General features: G+C 37.3%; 1 protein-coding gene across 2 annotated transcripts; it reads left to right on the forward strand.

Annotated features, from left to right (window-relative positions):
* The first annotated feature begins 3,964 nt into the window (after positions 1-3,964).
* On the forward strand, positions 3,965-19,779 carry edrf1 (erythroid differentiation regulatory factor 1). Of its 2 annotated transcripts, XM_084096257.1 has the most exons (26): positions 3,965-4,031; positions 4,250-4,421; positions 4,647-4,855; positions 5,529-5,595; positions 6,348-6,473; positions 6,689-6,813; positions 6,898-7,048; positions 7,135-7,227; positions 8,103-8,224; positions 8,960-9,071; positions 9,170-9,317; positions 10,786-10,897; positions 10,996-11,107; positions 11,182-11,463; positions 11,632-11,703; positions 12,461-12,608; positions 12,701-12,892; positions 13,188-13,388; positions 13,612-13,833; positions 13,921-14,147; positions 16,847-17,005; positions 17,092-17,241; positions 17,342-17,495; positions 17,589-17,704; positions 18,366-18,544; positions 19,026-19,779. In XM_084096257.1, exons 2-26 carry the CDS (start codon positions 4,320-4,322, stop codon positions 19,186-19,188), a joined length of 3,744 nt encoding a protein of 1,247 aa, XP_083952383.1. In that variant the 5' UTR covers positions 3,965-4,031; positions 4,250-4,319; the 3' UTR covers positions 19,189-19,779. The 2 variants fall into 2 exon arrangements, with proteins under 2 accessions (XP_083952383.1, XP_083952382.1); XM_084096256.1 differs by having other exon boundaries at positions 3,981-4,421.
* Positions 19,780-20,581: the final 802 nt, after the last annotated feature.

The raw sequence follows: 20,581 nt of genomic DNA on the forward strand, positions 1-20,581 counted from the left end.
AACAGACAAATCCAGAGGGTGAGGCAAAAACAGGAAAACCAAGACACGGGCAGAGATCAAGAACCAGGAATAGCGACAACAAAGGAAATGCTCAGAAATGCAGAGGAATAACGTACAAGACTTCGCGGTGAGTGAATGAATGAACATGGTATAAATAGACAGGCTAACAGGAGGATGAGACAGGTGAATGCAATCAGTGAATGAGGTACAGGTGAATGTGATCAGTGATGAGTGATGAGTCCGGGCAGTGAGTTATGGGAAATGTAGTTTGTGAGTGATTAGGAGAGTCTAGTGTGGAGTGCCCTCTGGTGGCTCTCAAGGGCACTCCAGCTGGTGATCGTTACACTAATAAATGCCACAATAATTTGTTTATTGTATTGCCTACTTATGTTTTTCATTTTTCTTTTACATTGAATACCATTTAAAGGATTTGCTGTGCACCGGCTTCGAAAGACACGTTGAGACACCTTTATTTTCTTTATAATAAAAGGTTTCTATGGGAGGAAAACGCTTAACGTGTAATTAAATGCGTTGCGTTCATATTCTGGGCTCATCTGCTTTTCTGGATAGTATGGTTTATTAATAAGGTGTGTGCAGAATTTGATATTTTAACATAAATGTCCGTTGGGGGCTGCTATTGCTTCAGATTTTTGAACGTTGAAGTGATAAAAAATTATTGCCTATAAATTTTATGTGGATAAAGGCATATTTTGTACATGACTACACATGTCCTTATAAGGCCAAGAAAATATGTCGTTTTAACGACAAAGCATCTCGTTATTACGAGAAAAAGATGTCGTTTTAACGACATAAGATCTCGTTATTACGAAAAAAAGATAAAACGACATAAGATCTCGTTATTACGACATAATTGAGTGAAAAAAAATTATATATGTGGCAGCAATGCGTCACCGTAACAAGCCCAATTAAAGACTGCTACCTGTTCTTTTGCCTTTTTACATTTTGGGCGTTCATCCTGTGTTTGTTTGTTCCTGGAGGTGTTCCCTCAACACACTGTCAGCTTATGAGAGTTTGTAATTACATTTACTTGACTTCAGCGTGTTTCTTTTTGTGTCTTCATTGCTTGGTTTGTAAATTAAAACAATTGCAACCAATACATTTGGAAAAAAAAAATGGTTTGCTACTTCTAACTGAATTGTCAGTGCACTGAACTTGAAAAGTATTTACACGACTATAATAATAATAATAATAATAACAACAACAACAACAATAACATACTGGTTAATGCAAAATGTTAGCCAAATAATCTAACGATTTATATTTGTGTTAAATTTATTGGTCAAAACTATACTAACACAACAACATAGCAATAGTTCAGTGATATTAACACATCACTGGGTTAGTTTCTGGGTCATTTTTAACACATTTTTTAACCTAGGCATTTCATTTAGACGTGTTTACTAAATGTTTAGTTTTAGGCAGTAAAATCTGTCAAATACCAACTGCAAGATTTAATTAATTGATTTACCTTTTTCTAACTGGCCGCCTTAAGTAATATAGCTAACACTTGTTGCAGTCCTACTATATTAAATCTTGGGTAAATATATAATTATACTAATTATTATTATACTGATTACTAATAGTGTCTACACTGTTGCCCAACCCACAAAAACATGAAAACGTGTGTGTTATGATCATATCCAAAATTAAAAAGGTACATTAGTAAAGATAATAGAATATAGCTTAAGAATTAATCCAAACGTTTATCCACGCGTACGTTATCCAGGCGTTCATCCACACGTTTATCCACACGTACGTTATCCAGGCGTTCATCCACACGTTTATCCACACGTACGTTATCCAGGCGTTCATTCACACGCACGATATCATACGTCATTGGTCACGGCAAGGTACGCGACGATTGACACGATGATTGCTTAGTTTGCAAAGTAAATGCACAAATCACACCTCATATAAATGAGGGGTTAGGCAGACGCAGACGTCACGTTCGGCACACGAACGAGTGATGTGGCAGACGCAGACGAGACGTTCGGCAGACGCAGACGTCACGTTCGGCAGACGCAGACGTCACGTTCATTGAGACGAGTGCATGTTGCAAAGTCATATTAAAGAGCCGATCGGAACGCCATATTTAAGAGCCGATCGGAACGCCATACAAATACGGCCTTCGGAGGATGCAGACTTCACATTGGGCCTGGACCACCCAATCAGAAGCTTGGCCCACCTTGGCCCCACACCACATAACAGCCAATCACAAAATTGTTCACTCTTCAATCGCTGCTCTCACGCCACACACGCACCATGTTCCTATGCAGTGAAACTTACATCGCGGAGCAGAGAGAGAACACTGACAACGCACTGACAAACAGGACAGAGCAGGGTACTTTTAATATGAAACAAAGTCTCAACTTTCAAATTTGGTCATTTTTTAACGCAATTTAAACATTAAATACCGTTTTGTAGCTTTTTAATGTGTCTGACAGATCGCTGTAGAGCCTCAGTTAAAGCTATAGCCTAGTGAACCGACCATCTCTTCCTTCTAGTTCATTTATAGTATTAAATAAACATAAATGAACATCAGAAAGAATGTTGTTTTAACCGCGGAAAGACGTCAGTAAACTCCGTTTTTCAAGTTCAAATCCTCCGACGTTAATCTACTAACTCTCCTGACTGCTTTGTCGGACGCAGATGGCGGATTATGATTGGTCAGATCGCCTGTCAATCAAACTCCCTGCGAAGTTTGAATCTTCATGATGACTTGTCAAGAGTTACCACACTCTGTAGCCTAATAAAACACAACATGCACAGATTTCTTGTTCTGAGAGGAAAACCTTGTATTAGCTCATGAAAAAGCAATAACACATGATGGGTGAGTTTGTAACAGAATTCTCTAAAATGAGTAGAAAGCTAATGTTGTAACTTATAGTGATGAAGATCTTTTTCAAGACCTGCCCCGTTTTCCTCAAATCTACAGTTACTAAACTGATACAAGATCTGTCATGTGGTAAAAAAATAAAATAATAATAAAATAAAAAAAATTCTAAATATAGGCTACATAAGAATGTAAAAATAAAAATGTAAAAAATAACAATGGACACAAATCTGTAATGTTATACTACATTGACAGACGTGAGAATAATTCTTAAGAAAAACAGCATTTCAGATAAAATTAACATTTTTAGTTTGTAACAGTTTTCTAAAATGAGCAAAAAGCTGTTGCAAATTTATTTTAAATGGCCTGTCCCTTTTTATCAAATCTAAAAATCTAAAGTTACTTAATTGATACTGTACAGGATCTGTTAAGGGGTAAAAAAAAATAAAAAAAATAATAATATTATAATATATATATATATATACGGTATATATATATATATATATATATATATATATATATATATACGGTATATATATATATATATATATTACAAACGCAAAAAGAGAGAATGTAAAAATAAACCTGTTAAACATTTTTACATTTACATTACATTTTGTCATTTAGCAGATGCTTTTGTCCAAAGTGACTTACTAATTAGGATTAAATTAAGCGAGTCATCGTGAAGATGCAAAAAACAACGCAAGAAGTGCTCAAAATACGAAAAAAAAAAAAAAAAAGTTCAGGCATTGTTCAGAGTAGCATAAGCCCGACAAGCGAGGATTTAAAGGAAATGGAAATTTTTTATTTTATTTTATTATTTTCTCTCTCTCTCTCTCTCTCTCTCTCTCTCTCTCTCTCTCTCTCTCTCTCTCTCTATAATTGCCTTTAGTGTTACTAAATAGTAAAAAAAAGAAAACTAAAAAAAATACACCCGGCCCACCTTCCATCTCATATCTGGAGCCGGGCCTGAGCTGTAGTATGAATATTTATTACATAGTGTTAACATATTTATATTACCGTGTTTAAAGGCATATGTAGTGTTATAGTCAAAAACACTCTTGTAGAGCATTTCTACATCTTTCCACTCTTTTCTAGAAAGAGGCTTCGCTGACGTCAGGTCTACTTCCGGGTGAGAGGTACAGTAACTTTGGTGTGATCACTGAGAAGCTGCCAGGTGACAGACATAGATTTTCCCTTGAAAACATCATTTATTTTAGTTTTTTATGATCTGAGAGTTATCGATTAATTCTACGGACTTCTGTATGTATGTGTTATCGATATTTAAGCTAAAACAGCGAGAGACTTGATGAAAGAAGCAACATGGTCTGCTGTGTGGTGCTGTAGTGGATGTGATGAGTGCACTTAGTAAAGCAGATTTATGATCACTTACAGTCTACAAGGGAAAGAATCGGTGATTGTGTATTTTGGACGTTGATTTCGTGTAAACCGTCGTCCTGGATGGATGAGTGTGGTGAATATGAGCTCTCAGGATAAGAAGACAGACTCAGATCCCGGACATGAGGAGGATCACAGCAGCAGCACTGCCACTGAAGACAACAAACAGGTCCAGACTTACTGTCACATCATAATCTAACACTGTCATCACAGTAAGATGACAGTCTGCTGCATTTCACACTGTCCAGTTGCACTGATCACGTGTGTTTAGGTTGCATATTGTTTATTATGGAAATGTGGCTGGTTTGTAACATAATCAATCCAGTCCTATTGTGGTGAATGGTGACTTGAAACCTTATAGTTGTGTTTGAAATCTTTGTCATTTGTTCTCTAGGAGGTGGTTATTTGTCTGGGCAACAATGAAGTGAAGAGTCGTGCGGTAGTGAAGTACTCGGCCGCTCCACCCCCCACCTCCTATGCATTACTGCAGGAGAAGACCGACCTCAAGCTGCCACCAGCAAACTGGCTGCGAGAGAACGCTCATCTGGGCCCTGCGGGGACCACCGTACTCGGCTCCAGCAGGAAAAGCAAACCCTTCTCCAGGTATGACTGCTACATGTTATTTGGTCACACTTCATATTAGGTGTGCACTTACATCAAATAAAATAAAAATCAGTTTTTGGTGTGCAACAATGTACTTATTCTGTCCCATGTTGTATTACAAGACACTTGTGCTGCTATTGAGGTGAGATACGGGTAAGGTTTGGTGGTATGGTTAGGTTTAAGGGTTGATTAAGGGATAAGGGAAGGGTCAGTAGTGTAATTATAGATTTCATTATGGAAATTAATTACAGATGCAAGTATTGTACAATGTAAAAAACATACGATAAGTGCATTGTATCAAATTATTATTTTAAATCTTAGTACGTAGTTATAGACACTTAGCCCTGGTTTCACAGACAAGGCTTAAGATAGTCCCAGACTAAAATGCATGTTTAAGCTGTTTTAACTGAAAGCAACTTGTACTGAGATAACGTAAAATATGTCAGTGCCATTGTTTTGTCTCAAGATTTACACCATGTTTATTTCTAAGGCCCGTTTATAAAAGCAGCTTAAATGTCCTAATTAAGTCCTAATAAAGGCTCAATCTAAGCCCTGTCTGTGAAACCAGGCCTTAATATAAAATAGGACCTTATATTTTATGCGAGTTTGCATATTGAAATGTTAGTGAAGTTGATCTTTCCATGCCTTTTCGTGTTTTCTTTGTTTATTGTAGTTTTGGGATGGCGTATGACTTCATCGACTGTATAGGTGATGATGTTGATGTTGTATCTGATTCAGAGGTGAGTCTGTTTTATTGTGAATACAAACTGTTTTGTTTTTTTATATGAAACAATAAATTATTAAACTCACTTATTAAATGGCTTTCTAGAACACTTGATTCTGATTGGTCGATCATGGCATTTACATATTTTTGTATAATGATGCTAACAATGTAACTGTACACTTGACATGCAGACACATATATATATATATATATATATATATATATATATAGTGGTCACGAATTAAGAATGTTTTCACTCACACAGTGTAATAATTTGTTCCATCGATTTAATAATTTGTGGCCACGTTATACAAATTTTTTTAATGAAAGAAATAATTAATACTTTGTTCAGCAAGGATGCATTAAATTGATCAATAGTGACAGTAAAGACATTTATAATGTTACAAAAGATTTTCTGTTCATCAAAGAATCCTAAATCACGGTTTCCACAAAAACATTAAGCAGCACAGCTGTTTTCAACATTGATAATAATAATATTTTTTTTTACATAATCAGTTTATTGAGCAGCAAATCATCATATTAGAATGATTTCTAAAGGATCATGTGACACTGAAGACTGGAGTAATGATGCTGAAAATTCAGCTTTGTATCACAGGAATAAATTACATTTTAAAATATATTCTAATAGAAAACAGTAATTTTAAATTGTAGAAATATTTCACTTTTTTTTTGCTTTTACTATATTTTTGATCAAATAAATGTATTGATTTATTGATAAATGTATTACATTTTTTTTCTTTTCTACAGAACATCAAGAAGTTGCTGAAGATCCCCTACAGTAAGTCTCATGTCAGTATGGCTGTGCACAGAGTGGGCAGCACTCTCCTGCTAGATGAACTGGACATTCAGGAACTCTTCATGAGGTCATCACAGGTAACCAGAAATAGTCACCTTATTTCTCTCTACCGTACTATTTTTTGTTCATGAGCCTCTAAATGCATCACCTGGTGGCAATTCCCCAAACCCTAAAGCTAAATACTGAATTATATAGGAGTAAAACATTTAGTTATCCTGTTCATGACAAGAGTGTTTATGCCATCCTAAGAAGACTTCTATAAAATAAAACTAACATTGCAACCGCCCTGTAGACTGGTGACTGGACGTGGCTGAAGGAGTTTTACCAGCGTCTCATTGACCAAAAGTGGCAGAGAAAGAAAAAAAGTAAAGAGCACTGGAATGAGAAAGCCATCCTCTCAAAGTTTCTCTATTACAGGTGGGAACTGACTTTACACGGTTATCATCTCACGAAATCACTGATTTCCATGACTTACACCTACGGTACTCTCCTGTGTTTCAGTATTAACAGTGATGGGACTGCGGTGCCTGTGCCATCAGATACAGATCAGGCGGCAGAGGAGGGTTGTGAGACGGCGGCTGATGGACCGTCTTGGCCCGCCACCTTCAACAGTTCCACTCCTGATTCAGAGGAGTCTGCGATACCCAAGGAGGTTCGGGCAGCCTTTCCTCCACGTCTCATGTCATGTGTTATCAGTGTGTTTGAGGCTGAATCGTCCTGCCCACTCGTGTCTTTCAGGAGCAGGTGGATACATATACTTTAGGTCACGTGTCTTCAGTTCCTAAAGAACAGAATCTACCCACGCTATTCAATGAAGGAGAAAACAGTCAGGTAATGGTATTTACCCAACATTCCCTAACATCCAAAGTCAAATCGTGGACCCACAAATTGAAAAAATCTTCTCCTCCTATTTACATTAGAGTTCTCAACGGGCCTGAAAATTACAACCCGACCCGACCCGGCCCGTGGCTTTTAAAGCCCGGACCCGATGTAACCCGACACATCAACATGAATTATCTGCCCGAACCCGGCCCGCGGCCCGACGCCGCGTCAGATTTTTTTTTCCTCATACACGTATTATCATGACCAGCAGACGGGAATTCAAATCAACCTTTAATGTTCACGCCTTTTAACAATACAAACAATACAAACAACTGAAACAATAAACTTTAAATATATAAATAGGCTGTAGTAGCGACGGTGAATTCACCTGCGGCAAGTTTACTTTTCACCAACTCCATCTTCTTCTCTCCAGGCTAAAGGCGTGCACGCAGCGGCGTCAGGTCTGCCCCGCCCCTCTCCATGATGCACGTTGCACGCAGCAGCCAGACTTTCTTTACGGTGAACAGCAGCGATGATTAATAAATGTTTTTTTTTTTCACTGAGCGGAAAAGATTAAGCCCGAGGTCCGACCCGACCCGAGTCATTTGCTTATATTTTCGACCCGAACCCGGCCCGAACCCGCGGGTCCCGTCGGGTTTGTCGGGCCGACCCGACCCGTTGAGAACTCTAATTTACATTACACTTCACAGGTTCAATATTCCCATATTTACTTTTTTTTTGTAAACATTTAATTTCACTTTTACTAAATACACTTTGTATATTATGTTTTTTTACTCAATTGATAAAAGTAAATCACAATTACATTGCACAGCACAATATATATATATCTATTTGTATTTTGAACTGGCATTTTTCTCTCTCAGGGTTTGAGGAATGACTTTGTCCGGAATATTTTATGGACATTTGAGGACATCCACATGCTTGTGGGATCAAATATGCCCATATTTGGAGGTGGTCGCTACCCAGCAGTCAGTTTACGGCTCAGGTTAGTGTCCTAGATATGTTTTTTTTGTGTCATCTCATATACTTTTAGGATATATTTATCTGGTTATGAATTATTTACAAATGAATTACATTTCAATGCTAAATCCTCTATATACACTAGGCTACCGTTCACAAGTTTGGGGTCAGTAAGATTTTCTTCAGTTTCTTTAATACTTTTATTCAACAAGAATGCAATAAATTGATTAAAAATGACAAAAAATATGAAAACTTTCTATTCATCAATGAATCCTGGAAAAAAGGTATCATAGTTTACGCAAATATATCCATCCAAATATATAGCATCCAGTTATCATCTCCCAAATAAATAGTTAAAAAAATAATAATTTAAACCCGACTTTGTGTGGAAATATCTTTACCCAGTAAGATATTTATAAAATAAATGCTGTTCTTTTGAACTTTCTATTCATCAAAGCATCATGTATCACGGTTTCCACAAAAATATTAAGCAGCACAACTGTTTTCAGCATTGATGATAAGAAATGTTTCTTGAGCAGCAAATTATCATATTAGAATTAGAATGAAAAAGAAAACAGTTATTTTAAACTTTATTTATTACTATATTTTTTAACATATAATGCAGTCTTGGTGAGAATAAGAGACATCTTTCAAAAACATTTAAAAAAAAATCTTACCGACCCCAGACTTTTGAATGGTAGTGTACAATATATATACTATCCCTATGTTTAAATATCCTGATTTCGCTTTGTCTTAACAGGGACAACAACAAACCAATCAACGTTCTCACAGGAATTGATTACTGGCTGGATAATTTGATGTGTAATGTACCGGAGCTGGTCATGTGCTTTCACGTCAATGGCATTGTGCAGGTAAGATGATTTGCTGATTATTAAATCCATCTGTTAGTTTTGCACATATTGATGTACACTAATGTTCATTTTCCTAATGGTTCAACTCTCGTTTATAGAAATATGAAATGATAAAGACAGAGGACATCCCAGATTTGGAAAATTCGACGTTCTCAACGCGGGTTGTGAAAGACATTGCACAGAATATCCTGTCATTCCTGAAATCCAACTGTACCAAAGAAGGACACACCTACTGGCTCTTTAAGGGTGGGTGGCCTATGTTCTTGATTTCACACACACACACACACACACACACACACACACACACACACACACACACACACACACACATATATATATATATATATATATATATATATATATATATATATATATATATATACAGTGAGGTAAATAAGTATTTGAACACCCTGCTATTTTGCAAGTTCTCCCACTTAGAAATCATGGAGGGGTCTGAAATTGTCATCGTAGGTGCATGTCCATGTCCCAGCCTCAACCCATCTTCAATGCTCTAACTGAGGGAAGGAGGTTGTTCCCCAAAATCTCGCAATACATGGCCCCGGTCATCCTCTCCTTAATACAGTGCAGTCGCCCTGTCCCATGTGCAGAAAAACACCCCCAAAGCATGATGCTACCACCCCCATGCTTCACAGTAGGGATGGTGTTCTTGGGATGGTACTCATCATTCTTCTTCCTCCAAACACGTTTAGTGGAATTATGACCAAAAAGTTCTATTTTGGTCTCATCTGACCACATGACTTTCTCCCATGACTCCTCTGGATCATCCAAATGGTCATTGGCAAACTTAAGACGGCCCTTGACATGTGCTGGTTTAAGCAGGGGAACCTTCCGTGCCATGCATGATTTCAAACCATGACGTCTTAGTGTATTACCAACAGTAACCTTGGAAACGGTGGTCCCAGCTCTTTTCAGGTCATTGACCAGCTCCTCCCGTGTAGTTCTGGGCTGATTTCTCACCTTTCTTAGGATCATTGAGACCCCACGAGGTGAGATCTTGCATGGAGCCCCAGTCCGAGGGAGATTGACAGTCATGTTTAGCTTCTTCCATTTTCTAATGATTGCTCCAACAGTGGACCTTTTTTCACCAAGCTGCTTGGCAATTTCCCCGTAGCCCTTTCCAGCCTTGTGGAGGTGTACAATTTTGTCTCTAGTGTCTTTGGACAGCTCTTTGGTCTTGGCCATGTTAGTAGTTGGATTCTTACTGATTGTATGGGGTGGACAGGTGTCTTTATGCAGCTAACGACCTCAAACAGGTGCATCTAATTTAGGATAATAAATGGAGTGGAGGTGGACATTTTAAAGGCAGACTAACAGGTCTTTGAGGGTCAGAATTCTAGCTGATAGACAGGTGTTCAAATACTTATTTGCAGCTGTATCATACAAATAAATAGTTAAAAAATCATATATTGTGATTTCTGGATTGTTTTTTTTTTTTGATTATGTCTCTCACAGTGGACATGCACCTACGATGACAATTTCAGACCCCTCCATGATTTCCAAGTGGGAGAACTTACAAAATTGCAGGGTGTTCAAATACTTATTTTCCTCACTGTATATATATGTGTGTGTATGTATGTGTGTGTGTGTATATATATATATATATATAATATGTGTGTGTATGTGTATGTGTGTATATAGATGGTTAACAATAAATATACAATATAAACAAACGCCTGTCTGTTTCTCCCTCCAGCTAGCGGAAGTGACATCGTGAAGCTGTATGACCTCACTACTCTGTGTGAGGAGGCGGCAGAGGAGAAATGCCAGAATCCCTTCACGCTTCCTGTAGCGGTGCTTCTATACAAGTATGATTTACCTTCATATCTACTTTTCTCATATTCCGTTTCCATTGCCTAATTTTCCCAGTCAGTATCAGAGATGAATCTGGTGTTTTTTACGACAGAGTGGCCAGCAACATGATGCTGAAGAAGAGCCAAAACAGGAAGAATTATGGGACCATCCGAACTCTGTTGCTCAACTGTGCTAAACTGCTGGATGAGGAGAGACATCCACAGGTAATGAAGCTTCATTATATTTCCTGTGTCGTTGTGCATGATGTCTGACCGTTTCCTTCTGTTTGCTGGTGTAGATCATCGCGTCTGCTCACTACATGCTGGCGGAGCTGTTCCAGCTGGACGATGTGAGTGAAGACGAGGGGAACGGGGAGTCACTGAGGGGCGGGGGATCTGAAGACAGCTACAGTGATGAAGAGGAGGAGGAGGAGGAGGAGGAGGATGATGATGATGAAGACGAGAGCTGCTCCTACAGGACCTCCTCTGAGCCACAGGACGACTCTAAAGCTGTGGCCGTCATCAAGTCTGTCTGGGAGCTGTCAGTGCCAGAGAAATACAAGAGCACACATCAGATCAGAGTAGGAGATCTTTTTGTGGTTAGATATTATGGAATATAAGCTGTCTGAAGATTAGAAGTTAAAACAGTTAATTTAAGGTCATTTTACACCTTGCACAAATTTGCTTTATGAATTTACATCAGGATTATATTAACAGTGTTCTGACTCCACACTCCTCTTCCCTTCCAGCCCAACTGTGCATTTCCTGTGTCACAAGACAAGGAGGAGAAGTGCCGACTGGTTCTCAGCTACATTCTGAAAGTGAGAACACTAGATTAATATTTGTTTTCATTTTCTTTCATGTGCATTTTCTTTGTTCAGTTCCATGGACAGTGAATGGAACTTTGTTCACTACCATTGTGAAGTACTTTCTGTCTGGATGTCTATCTATCTATCTCTCTGTCTATCTAATCTATCTATCTCTCTATCTATCTATCTGTCTGTCTGTCTGTCTGTCTATCTATCTATCTATCTATCTATCTATCTATCTATCTATCTATCTATCTATCTGTCTATCTGTCTATCTGTCTATCTGTCTATCTGTCTGTCTGTCTGTCTGTCTGTCTGTCTGTCTATCTATCTATCTAGTTCCGTCTATCTGTCTGTCTGTCTGTCTCTCTGTCTGTCTGTCTGTCTGTCTGTCTATCTGCTTTGCTGTCTACCATTGTATGTGTCTGTCTGTCTGTGTTTGTTGTGCTATCTCTGTCTACCATTCAATCTATCATTTTGTCCTTCATTTGATCTATCTATTTGTCGTCTATCAATCTATCTTTCTATCTATTGTTCTGTTGATCATTCTGTTCTGTTTTTGTCTGTCCGTCCATCTATCTATCTTTCTATCTGCTTTGCTGTCTACCATTGTATGTGTCTGTCTGTCGTGCTATCTATCTGTCTACCATTCTTTCTATCCTTCTGTCCATCATTTGATCCATATATTTGTCTGTCTGTCTATCGTTCTATTGTTCTGTCTTTCTGTCTTGCTGTCTGTCAAAGTAAATCTTTACGTTTCTGTTTGTAGGGATTAAAAGCAGTGGACAACAGCATAAAGAAAGAGAGTGACCTTCCTGCGGCCGACCCCAGCACACCCATCCCTCTAAAATATGAGGAGAGAAGTCAGAATGGAGCTGGAGACGTGGAGAAAGAGATTGCTCTACTGCTGGACAGAGGTCAGTAATCCCATCCCTTCATCAACTCAGAAACTCAATTATTTCCCACTATTTGACCACTTACGGAATTACTCGTCATCTTGGTTACGCAGTCGGCCCGTGTAACAAGGAACTGAAGATGCCGACGCGCTCCGGGATGTTACCGGGCACGTGGCAGCATCGAATAAAACAGCAGCTGTTCCTGAAAGCGTCTAGAGCGTACTACGTCCTGTCAGATGCTGCAAGCAACCTGCTGAAGCACGGCCGGGCACTACGCTACATCAAACTGGCTCTGCAGTGCCACGGTAAGAACATGCGGCTTTCAGTGCTGTCAGAAACGTGCATCACAGGAATAAATTACATTTTGAAATATATTCAATTAGAAAACTTTAATTTTAAAGTGTAATAATATTTAACAATATTACTGTTTTTGCTGCGACCTTAGCGACCCCAAACTTTTGAATGGTAGTGTATAGGCTATGCATGTGCATATGTTCTCTTTAAACCTTTAAATTAAACAAATATATTTTAAAGAGTGTAATTAAGCAGCTTATCTAGAGCTGTTCAAACCTGATCTATATACACTTTCTCTCTTTGTAGATGCGTACTGCTCCATCAGTGGTTGTCTCCACCCCCAGGTGCTTCTTTTCCACTGTCAGTGTCTGTCTCTATGTGGAGATGTTCAGCTCATGTTGGCCCAGAATGCCTCAAACAGAGCCGCGTATCTGGAGGAGTACAGCTATCAGACTAAAGAAGACCAGGAGATCCTCCACTGCCTGCACCGCGAGAGCTCCTGTCAAGGTCTGAACGCTAGATCACACACTCTCTGCACTGAAAAGATCATAATATGCTGTGAATTATAATTACAGCTGCGGTTATTAATGGAATGGTTATTAATGTGAAGCAGGGTTTTGGAACAATGAGATTTCACTGTGCCCAGGGGGTGGATGGGATACTGAAACTCCTGGAAGAGATGGTGTTTTTGTCTGTAATATTTGAATATTGACATTAACTGACCTCTCAGCCTTTAGCATGGCCACTGATCTGGCCCCAGACCCAGAGTACCAGCTGATCGTCAGCAGCAAGTGTTATGAGGCCGCCCATGACCTTTTGACCTCAGGCGTTCTGAAGGACCTGGGACAGGAGCAGCTGGGTCAGGTTCTGAAACGGCTTGGTAACATCCGCAACGAGATAGGTGTCTTCTACATGAACCAGGCCGCGGCCATGCAGGCAGAGAAAGAAGGAGGTGAATGCTTCTTTGTTTGCTATTAGATTTAAATAACAAACTTTTGACTGAGAGTTGTGTGTGAAGTAGAGCTTTTTCTTCCTCCAGTGCGCAGGAGTGTGAGCGTGGCCGAGCAGGAGCTGTGGAAGAAGAGTTTTTCATGTTTTGAGAAGGGCATGCAGGATTTTAATATGATTTCAGACTCCATAAACACAGCCCTGCTGCTGTGTAACATCGGCCGACTCATGCGTATCTGCGCGCAGGCTCACTGCGTCGTGACATCAGAGCAAAGACGCGGGGAGTTCTCACCTGAAGAGGCTCTCTACTACAACAAGGTTAGACGCGCATACAGCCTTGAACAATTCAGGTGTTGGCTTAAAGACAGCATGAGACGGCTTCTGCAATGCATGATATGATTTGCCTATTGTAAAAAAAACAAAAAACAAATTAGCCTCATAGCATAATTGTATAAGTCATTTTTTGTTTTTCCTTGTTTTCCAAAGACATTGAAATATGACTTAGGCAATTATGCTATATATATATATATATATATATATATATATATATATATATATGTATATGTATGTATATATATGTATATATGTATATATATATGTATATATATATATATATATATATATATATGTATATATATGTATGTGTGTGTATATGTGTGTATGTATATATGTATATTATATATATATATATATATATATATATATATATATATATATATATATATATATATATGTGTGTGTGTGTGTGTGTGTGTGTGTGTATATATATATATATATATATATATATATATATATATATATATATATATATATATATATACAGTGAGGAAAATAAGTATTTGAACACCCTGCTATTTTGCAAGTTCTCCCACTTGGAAATCATGGAGGGGTCTGAAATTGTCATCGTAGGTGCATGTCCACTGTGAGAGACATAATGTGTACACCTCCACAAGGCTGGAAAGGGCTATGGGGAAATTGCCAAGCAGCTTGGTGAAAAAAGGTCCACTGTTGGAGCAATCATTAGAAAATGGAAGAAGCTAAACATGACTGTCAATCTCCCTCGGACTGGGGCTCCATGCAAGATCTCACCTCGTGGGGTCTCAATGATCCTAAGAAAGGTGAGAAATCAGCCCAGAACTACACGGGAGGAGCTGGTCAATGACCTGAAAATAGCTGGGACCACCGTTTCCAAGGTTACTGTTGGTAATACACTAAGACGTCATGGTTTGAAATCATGCATGGCACGGAAGGTTCCCCTGCTTAAACCAGCACATGTCAAGGCCCGTCTTAAGTTTGCCAATGACCATTTGGGTGATCCAGAGGAGTCATGGGAGAAAGTCATGTGGTCAGATGAGACCAAAATAGAACTTTTTGGTCATAATTCCACTAAACGTGTTTGGAGGAAGAAGAATGATGAGTACCATCCCAAGAACACCATCTCTACTGTGAAGCATGGGGGTGGTAGCATCATGCTTTGGGGGTGTTTTTCTGCACATGGGACAGGGCGACTGCACTGTATTAAGGAGAGGATGACCGGGGCCATGTATTGCGAGATTTTGGGGAACAACCTCCTTCCCTCAGTTAGAGCATTGAAGATGGGTCGAGGCTGGGTCTTCCAACATGACAATGACCCGAAGCACACAGCCAGGATAACCAAGGAGTGGCTCTGTAAGAAGCATATCAAGGTTCTGGCGTGGCCTAGCCAGTCTCCAGACCTAAACCCAATAGAGAATCTTTGGAGGGAGCTCAAACTCCGTGTTTCTCAGCGACAGCCCAGAAACCTGACTGATCTAGAGAAGATCTGTGTGGAGGAGTGGGCCAAAATCCATCCTGCAGTGTGTGCAAACCTGGTGAAAAACTACAGGAAACGTTTGACCTCTGTAATTGCAAACAAAGGCTACTGTACCAAATATTAACATTGATTTTCTCAGGTGTTCAAATACTTATTTGCAGCTGTATCATACAAATAAATAGTTAAAAAATCATACATTGTGATTTCTGGATTTTTTTTTTTAGATTATGTCTCTCACAGTGGACATGCACCTACGATGACAATTTCAGACCCTCCATGATTTCTAAGTGGGAGAACTTGCAAAATAGCAGGGTGTTCAAATACTTATTTTCCTCACTGTATGTGTGTATGTATGTGTGTGTATATATATATATATATATATATATATATTAAAATAATTGTTATTATCTTAAGATTATTATCAATAATAATAATAATTGATTTTGTACATGAATAACAAGTGGATACAAGTGTCTTATAATAAGATTAATATATTAAGATATTTAGTAAAATGTTATAATAATATAAATACTATTAAAAATTAACAATCTTAATATAATAATCATAATACTTTTTGCTTATTTACATAAAACTTTAATCTACTTTTTATCCATCTACATATTATTAAAAATAATTTATCTTGTAGATGGATAAAAAGTGGAGACAAGTGTCTTATATTATATTAAGATCGTTCATATTTATTTTATTATTATTAATAATAATAATAAAAACTTCTTGTTTGTATATCCCTTGAATAAAAGTAATATGTTAAGATTATTATATTAAGATTGTTAATAAAATATTATAATAGTAATACTAATAATACATATTAATCTTAATACAGTAATCGTAATATAAGACACTTATCTACTTTCATCCTCCTACAAATGAAAATTATTAATAATTTATCTTGTAGATGGATAAAAAGTGAATATAAGTGTCTTATATTAAGATTGTTAATAATAATAATTTAATAATTTCTCATTTGTACATCACTTGGATAAAATTGTCTTATATTAAGAATAATAATATAAATAATAATAATTATGTTGATAATTATTACTATTATTATTATCATTAATAATAATAAAAATAATTTATAATTTCAAGTACCTTTAAATCATTTAGCAGACATTTTTATTATTTAATGTAAATGTAATAATCATCCATAATAAGACAAGGAACATTTTAAAAAAGGAATCTCTCTCTCTGTGTCCCTCAATAGGCGATAGATTATTACCAGAGGGCGCTGAAGTCTCTGGGCTGCAGGGAGAGTCACTCAGCCGTCTGGGACTCTGTGAACTGGGAACTCTCTACTACGTATTTCACGTTGGCCACACTCCTCCAGGACTACGCTCCGCTATCCCGTAAAGCACAGGAACAGGTACAACACACACACATTATTTAGTCTGTACACACTGCTGTGAAGAAATGAAGAAATCCACTTGACATGAGCGTAATGCGTTTCAGATCGAGAGGGAAGTCACAGAGACCATGATGAAGTCTCTGAGGTACTGCGACCTGCACACGGAGTCCGCTCGCCAGCCGCTCTACCAGTACAGAGCTGCCACCATCCACCATAGACTGGCTTCAATGTACCACAGCTGCTACCGCAACCAGGTACATCAACATCATCATCAATCACGGGTCTTCAGCACACGATAAGCCTTAACATGTTCCCACATGGACCGTTCCTCCCATTTCTCTCTCTGTCTCTCAGGTCGGAGACGAAAGCGTTCGTAAACAGCACAAAGCTCTGGCAGAGCAGCATTACAGTAAGGCTGTGCGGCTCTTTGTGAGTCTGAGTGACGCTCCGTGTGAGCTTCTCCGCACACTTCTGGAGAGAGTGGCCTTCGCTGAGTTCACCATGGCGGGTAAGAAGCGCACACTGCAGGGAATATCAGCCATAAGAGGTCGAACCTCAGACTGGATGTTCTATTGTGTGTGTGTGTGTGTGTGTGTTCCAGGTCAGAACAGCAGCGCCGTGAAGCTGAAAACTTTGACGGGAGCTCTGGAGATCATGAGTGAAACACGTCACGCATTCAAACTCATTCATAAAGAGCTGCTGGAGCAACAGGAAAAAGTATATACACAAACATACACACACATTATTGTTAGTATTATTACTCATTTGAAAATACATGGATAAAATTTTCTGATATTAAGATTAAGGTTTAGTTTATGTGTAATAAAATCTTATGTTGAATCAAAATCTTTTTTTCTAAAGCTACTTTTTTTAATGTCTAATCAATGCTTTTATCGTCTAACACAATAATGAGTTTTGGGGAGTAATTTCTTAGCCAAAATTGATGTATGATTAATTTGCAATTAATTTGATTAATTAATCGACACATCATGTAATTTACACATCGCTTGACAACCCTATTAATAGGGCTATATATATGTATATATTTATTAATAATAATAATTTCTTTGTAAGTTCATTAGATAAGTGTTTAAGATTAAGATTATTACTTGAAGATTTTTAAAATGCATTATCATTACTAAAATAACAATAATAATTGTTCATTTGTAAGTCCCTTAGATGAAAGTGCATTATATTAAGATTGTTTTTTATTATTATTATTAATTAATGATTATTATATTTACTATTATTTGTAATTCCCCTTTGGATAAATGTGTATTTTATTAACATTATTATTATTTTAAGATTTTCATTTGTATAATAATTATAATTTTTATTATAAATAATAATAGTTCTCTTTCCACTCTTATGTTGACAGATATTGACGGCAGAGGACTCTGACAAACCTGAAGAACGTCATGAGGCTTCAGACAGCTCTTCCTCCTCTGAGCTGAACACAGAAGAGGTTGTGAAGTTAATTGGCGTCTTCGAGCCCAGTTTCTCCTTCCTCTTGCTGCAACTGATTAAACTCAGCACTGCAAGCAAACGTAAACTCAGGTGAGGGATACAAAAAGATACATACTCCAGCAATATACTTAAGGAAGTACCATATTCCATCTCAATTTATGCTACAGATCAGTGTTGTTTTATTATCATTACTATCTTAGTGTCTGTTCATATTTTGAATTAGTTTTTAATATGACTTATTTAGTAATTTTTTTGTGTTTAGTCGTTTTTTTTATTTTTTATGTCTGTTTAATTTAGTTTTTTTTTTTTTTTTTTTTTTTTTTTTTTTGTCATTTCAGTACTTTAAGTTCAACTAACTGAAATAAAATAAGTTTTAAATTTTTAAATAGTTAATTTCTGATCATTTAATTTATTCCAAGTAATGTAAATGATTTATTGTTTGTTTGTTTGTTTTTTAAAAAAATGTATAATTTTTTTTAATCAATAAAATCACTGCAACAGATCATACAGAAATAAATAGCATTTGTAGTGTTTAATTGTGTGTGTGATGGTTTTGTGTTTTCATATGCAGTGGTAAAGAAGAGGAGCAGGTGAAGATCTACAAGAACGTATATTCTTGCCTTCTACGGGCTGAAAAGGCGGTCCCGCTCATCCAGCGGGTTTCCCTTTTCCTGGAGCTGCTGGATCAGCTAAACCCTCCCACAGGAAGTAATGAAGCAAGATCGTCATCTTGAGAATCAAATCCAACTGGTTTGAGCAAGGACTCTTTAGCTTCCTGGCCTCATTAATGCCAAGCATGCGGCAGTTTGGAGTTAAAACAATCAGGCTTTTACAGGATGTTATAAAAAAGGTTTCAGGCTAGTTTTGGAAAGTGACCTGGTATAAAAATGTGAACTATAACCCTCACCAGCAGTGCCTTTCTTTTGCTCCAATTGTGCTAGACTTCCTACAAGAGTTGACAGACTCTAACTAGATGATTTCTTTTTTTCTTTATTGAAATCATTATGAGAATAAACAAACTGTACAGTTGTTTGTAGAGCTGATATTTATTGCTAATGGGTGATATGTACAAAATGTGAACGTGGTTTTGTTTTACACACTTTTTATTGGAAGGTACACTCACAGGCTTTTCTGTTTCTGGTGCATAAATAAGCTCATGATTTTTATTTAAATTTTAAAAGAATGCAGGTTTTCAATTTAAACAAAAGTGCAATAATTTAGCAAATGACAATGCAACAGGTGATTATCCAGATACAGTATTGTGAACATTTGGGATGGCTTGGCTTTTAAAAGTCTTCAATAAATTTCAAATCTGTTCAAAGTCATTGTCGTGTTTTTTCATAACTGAAACGACTGTTTACAAAGTGATGTCCAAGATAAATTGTCTGCTTCTTTAATATTTTATTGGGGACGCATGTCTACAGCAGGTGTTGGAAGGATCTACAAAGATGCTGGCACTTTGAAAATGGACCAATATCTGCTGAACACAATCTAACCAAATAGTGGAGATCAAATGTGTATTTTCCAACTCTTTTACGATCTCAAACATGGCGCATGAACAAAGTTGTACGCAATGAAAGTGTCCATGCTCAGCATTTTGAAGTCTTCAAGTGGCCTCCGCAGTCTCCTGGCCTTAAAGCCATTGAAAACCTTTAGGAAATTACAAAGCTGAATTGTGATAAGTCATGCAGGTCTTTCAATAAAACCCATATTTGATTATATGCTGGAGTTAGCCTTTCTTGTCAAATAATATTGTCATTTTAATACCTTAACCAAGTTTAGTGTATTCGTCTTCCCAATAACATACTCCTCATATTTTGATTATTTAATGGAGCCTGAAGTGTCATTAAAAGCCAATATTGTGCAAATATTCATCACTTTTGAACACTACTGTACTTTTAACTAGTATAATTTTGCAAGCCCAGTGTAATTTTATTTGTAATTTAGATACGTTTAATATAAATATTAAAGGTATGTTATGTATATATGTTCCCCCAAATTTAACCCAAAACTATAAGCTTAAAAACATGATTTTATAATCATAAAAACACTTCTAAGAAGAAGGAAAATGAAATACATGAGTATCGACACTTTAGTCCCATTAATTGATAATAGTAACACATGTTC

Source organism: Abramis brama (genome assembly GCF_963993115.1).
Source record: "Abramis brama genome assembly, chromosome: 21".
NCBI lineage: Eukaryota > Metazoa > Chordata > Actinopteri > Cypriniformes > Leuciscidae > Abramis > Abramis brama.

Excerpts from the sequence above, each read along its gene's own strand:
- edrf1 (XM_084096257.1), top strand. The coding sequence starts at position 4,320 with ATGAGTGTGGTGAATATGAGCTCTCAGGATAAGAAGACAGACTCAGAT. Across the intron at positions 10,898-10,995 it reads GTAGCGGTGCTTCTATACAA|AGTGGCCAGCAACATGATGC; the intron begins GTATGATTTACC and ends TTTTTACGACAG. Across the intron at positions 14,148-16,846 it reads AGGCTCTCTACTACAACAAG|GCGATAGATTATTACCAGAG; the intron begins GTTAGACGCGCA and ends GTCCCTCAATAG.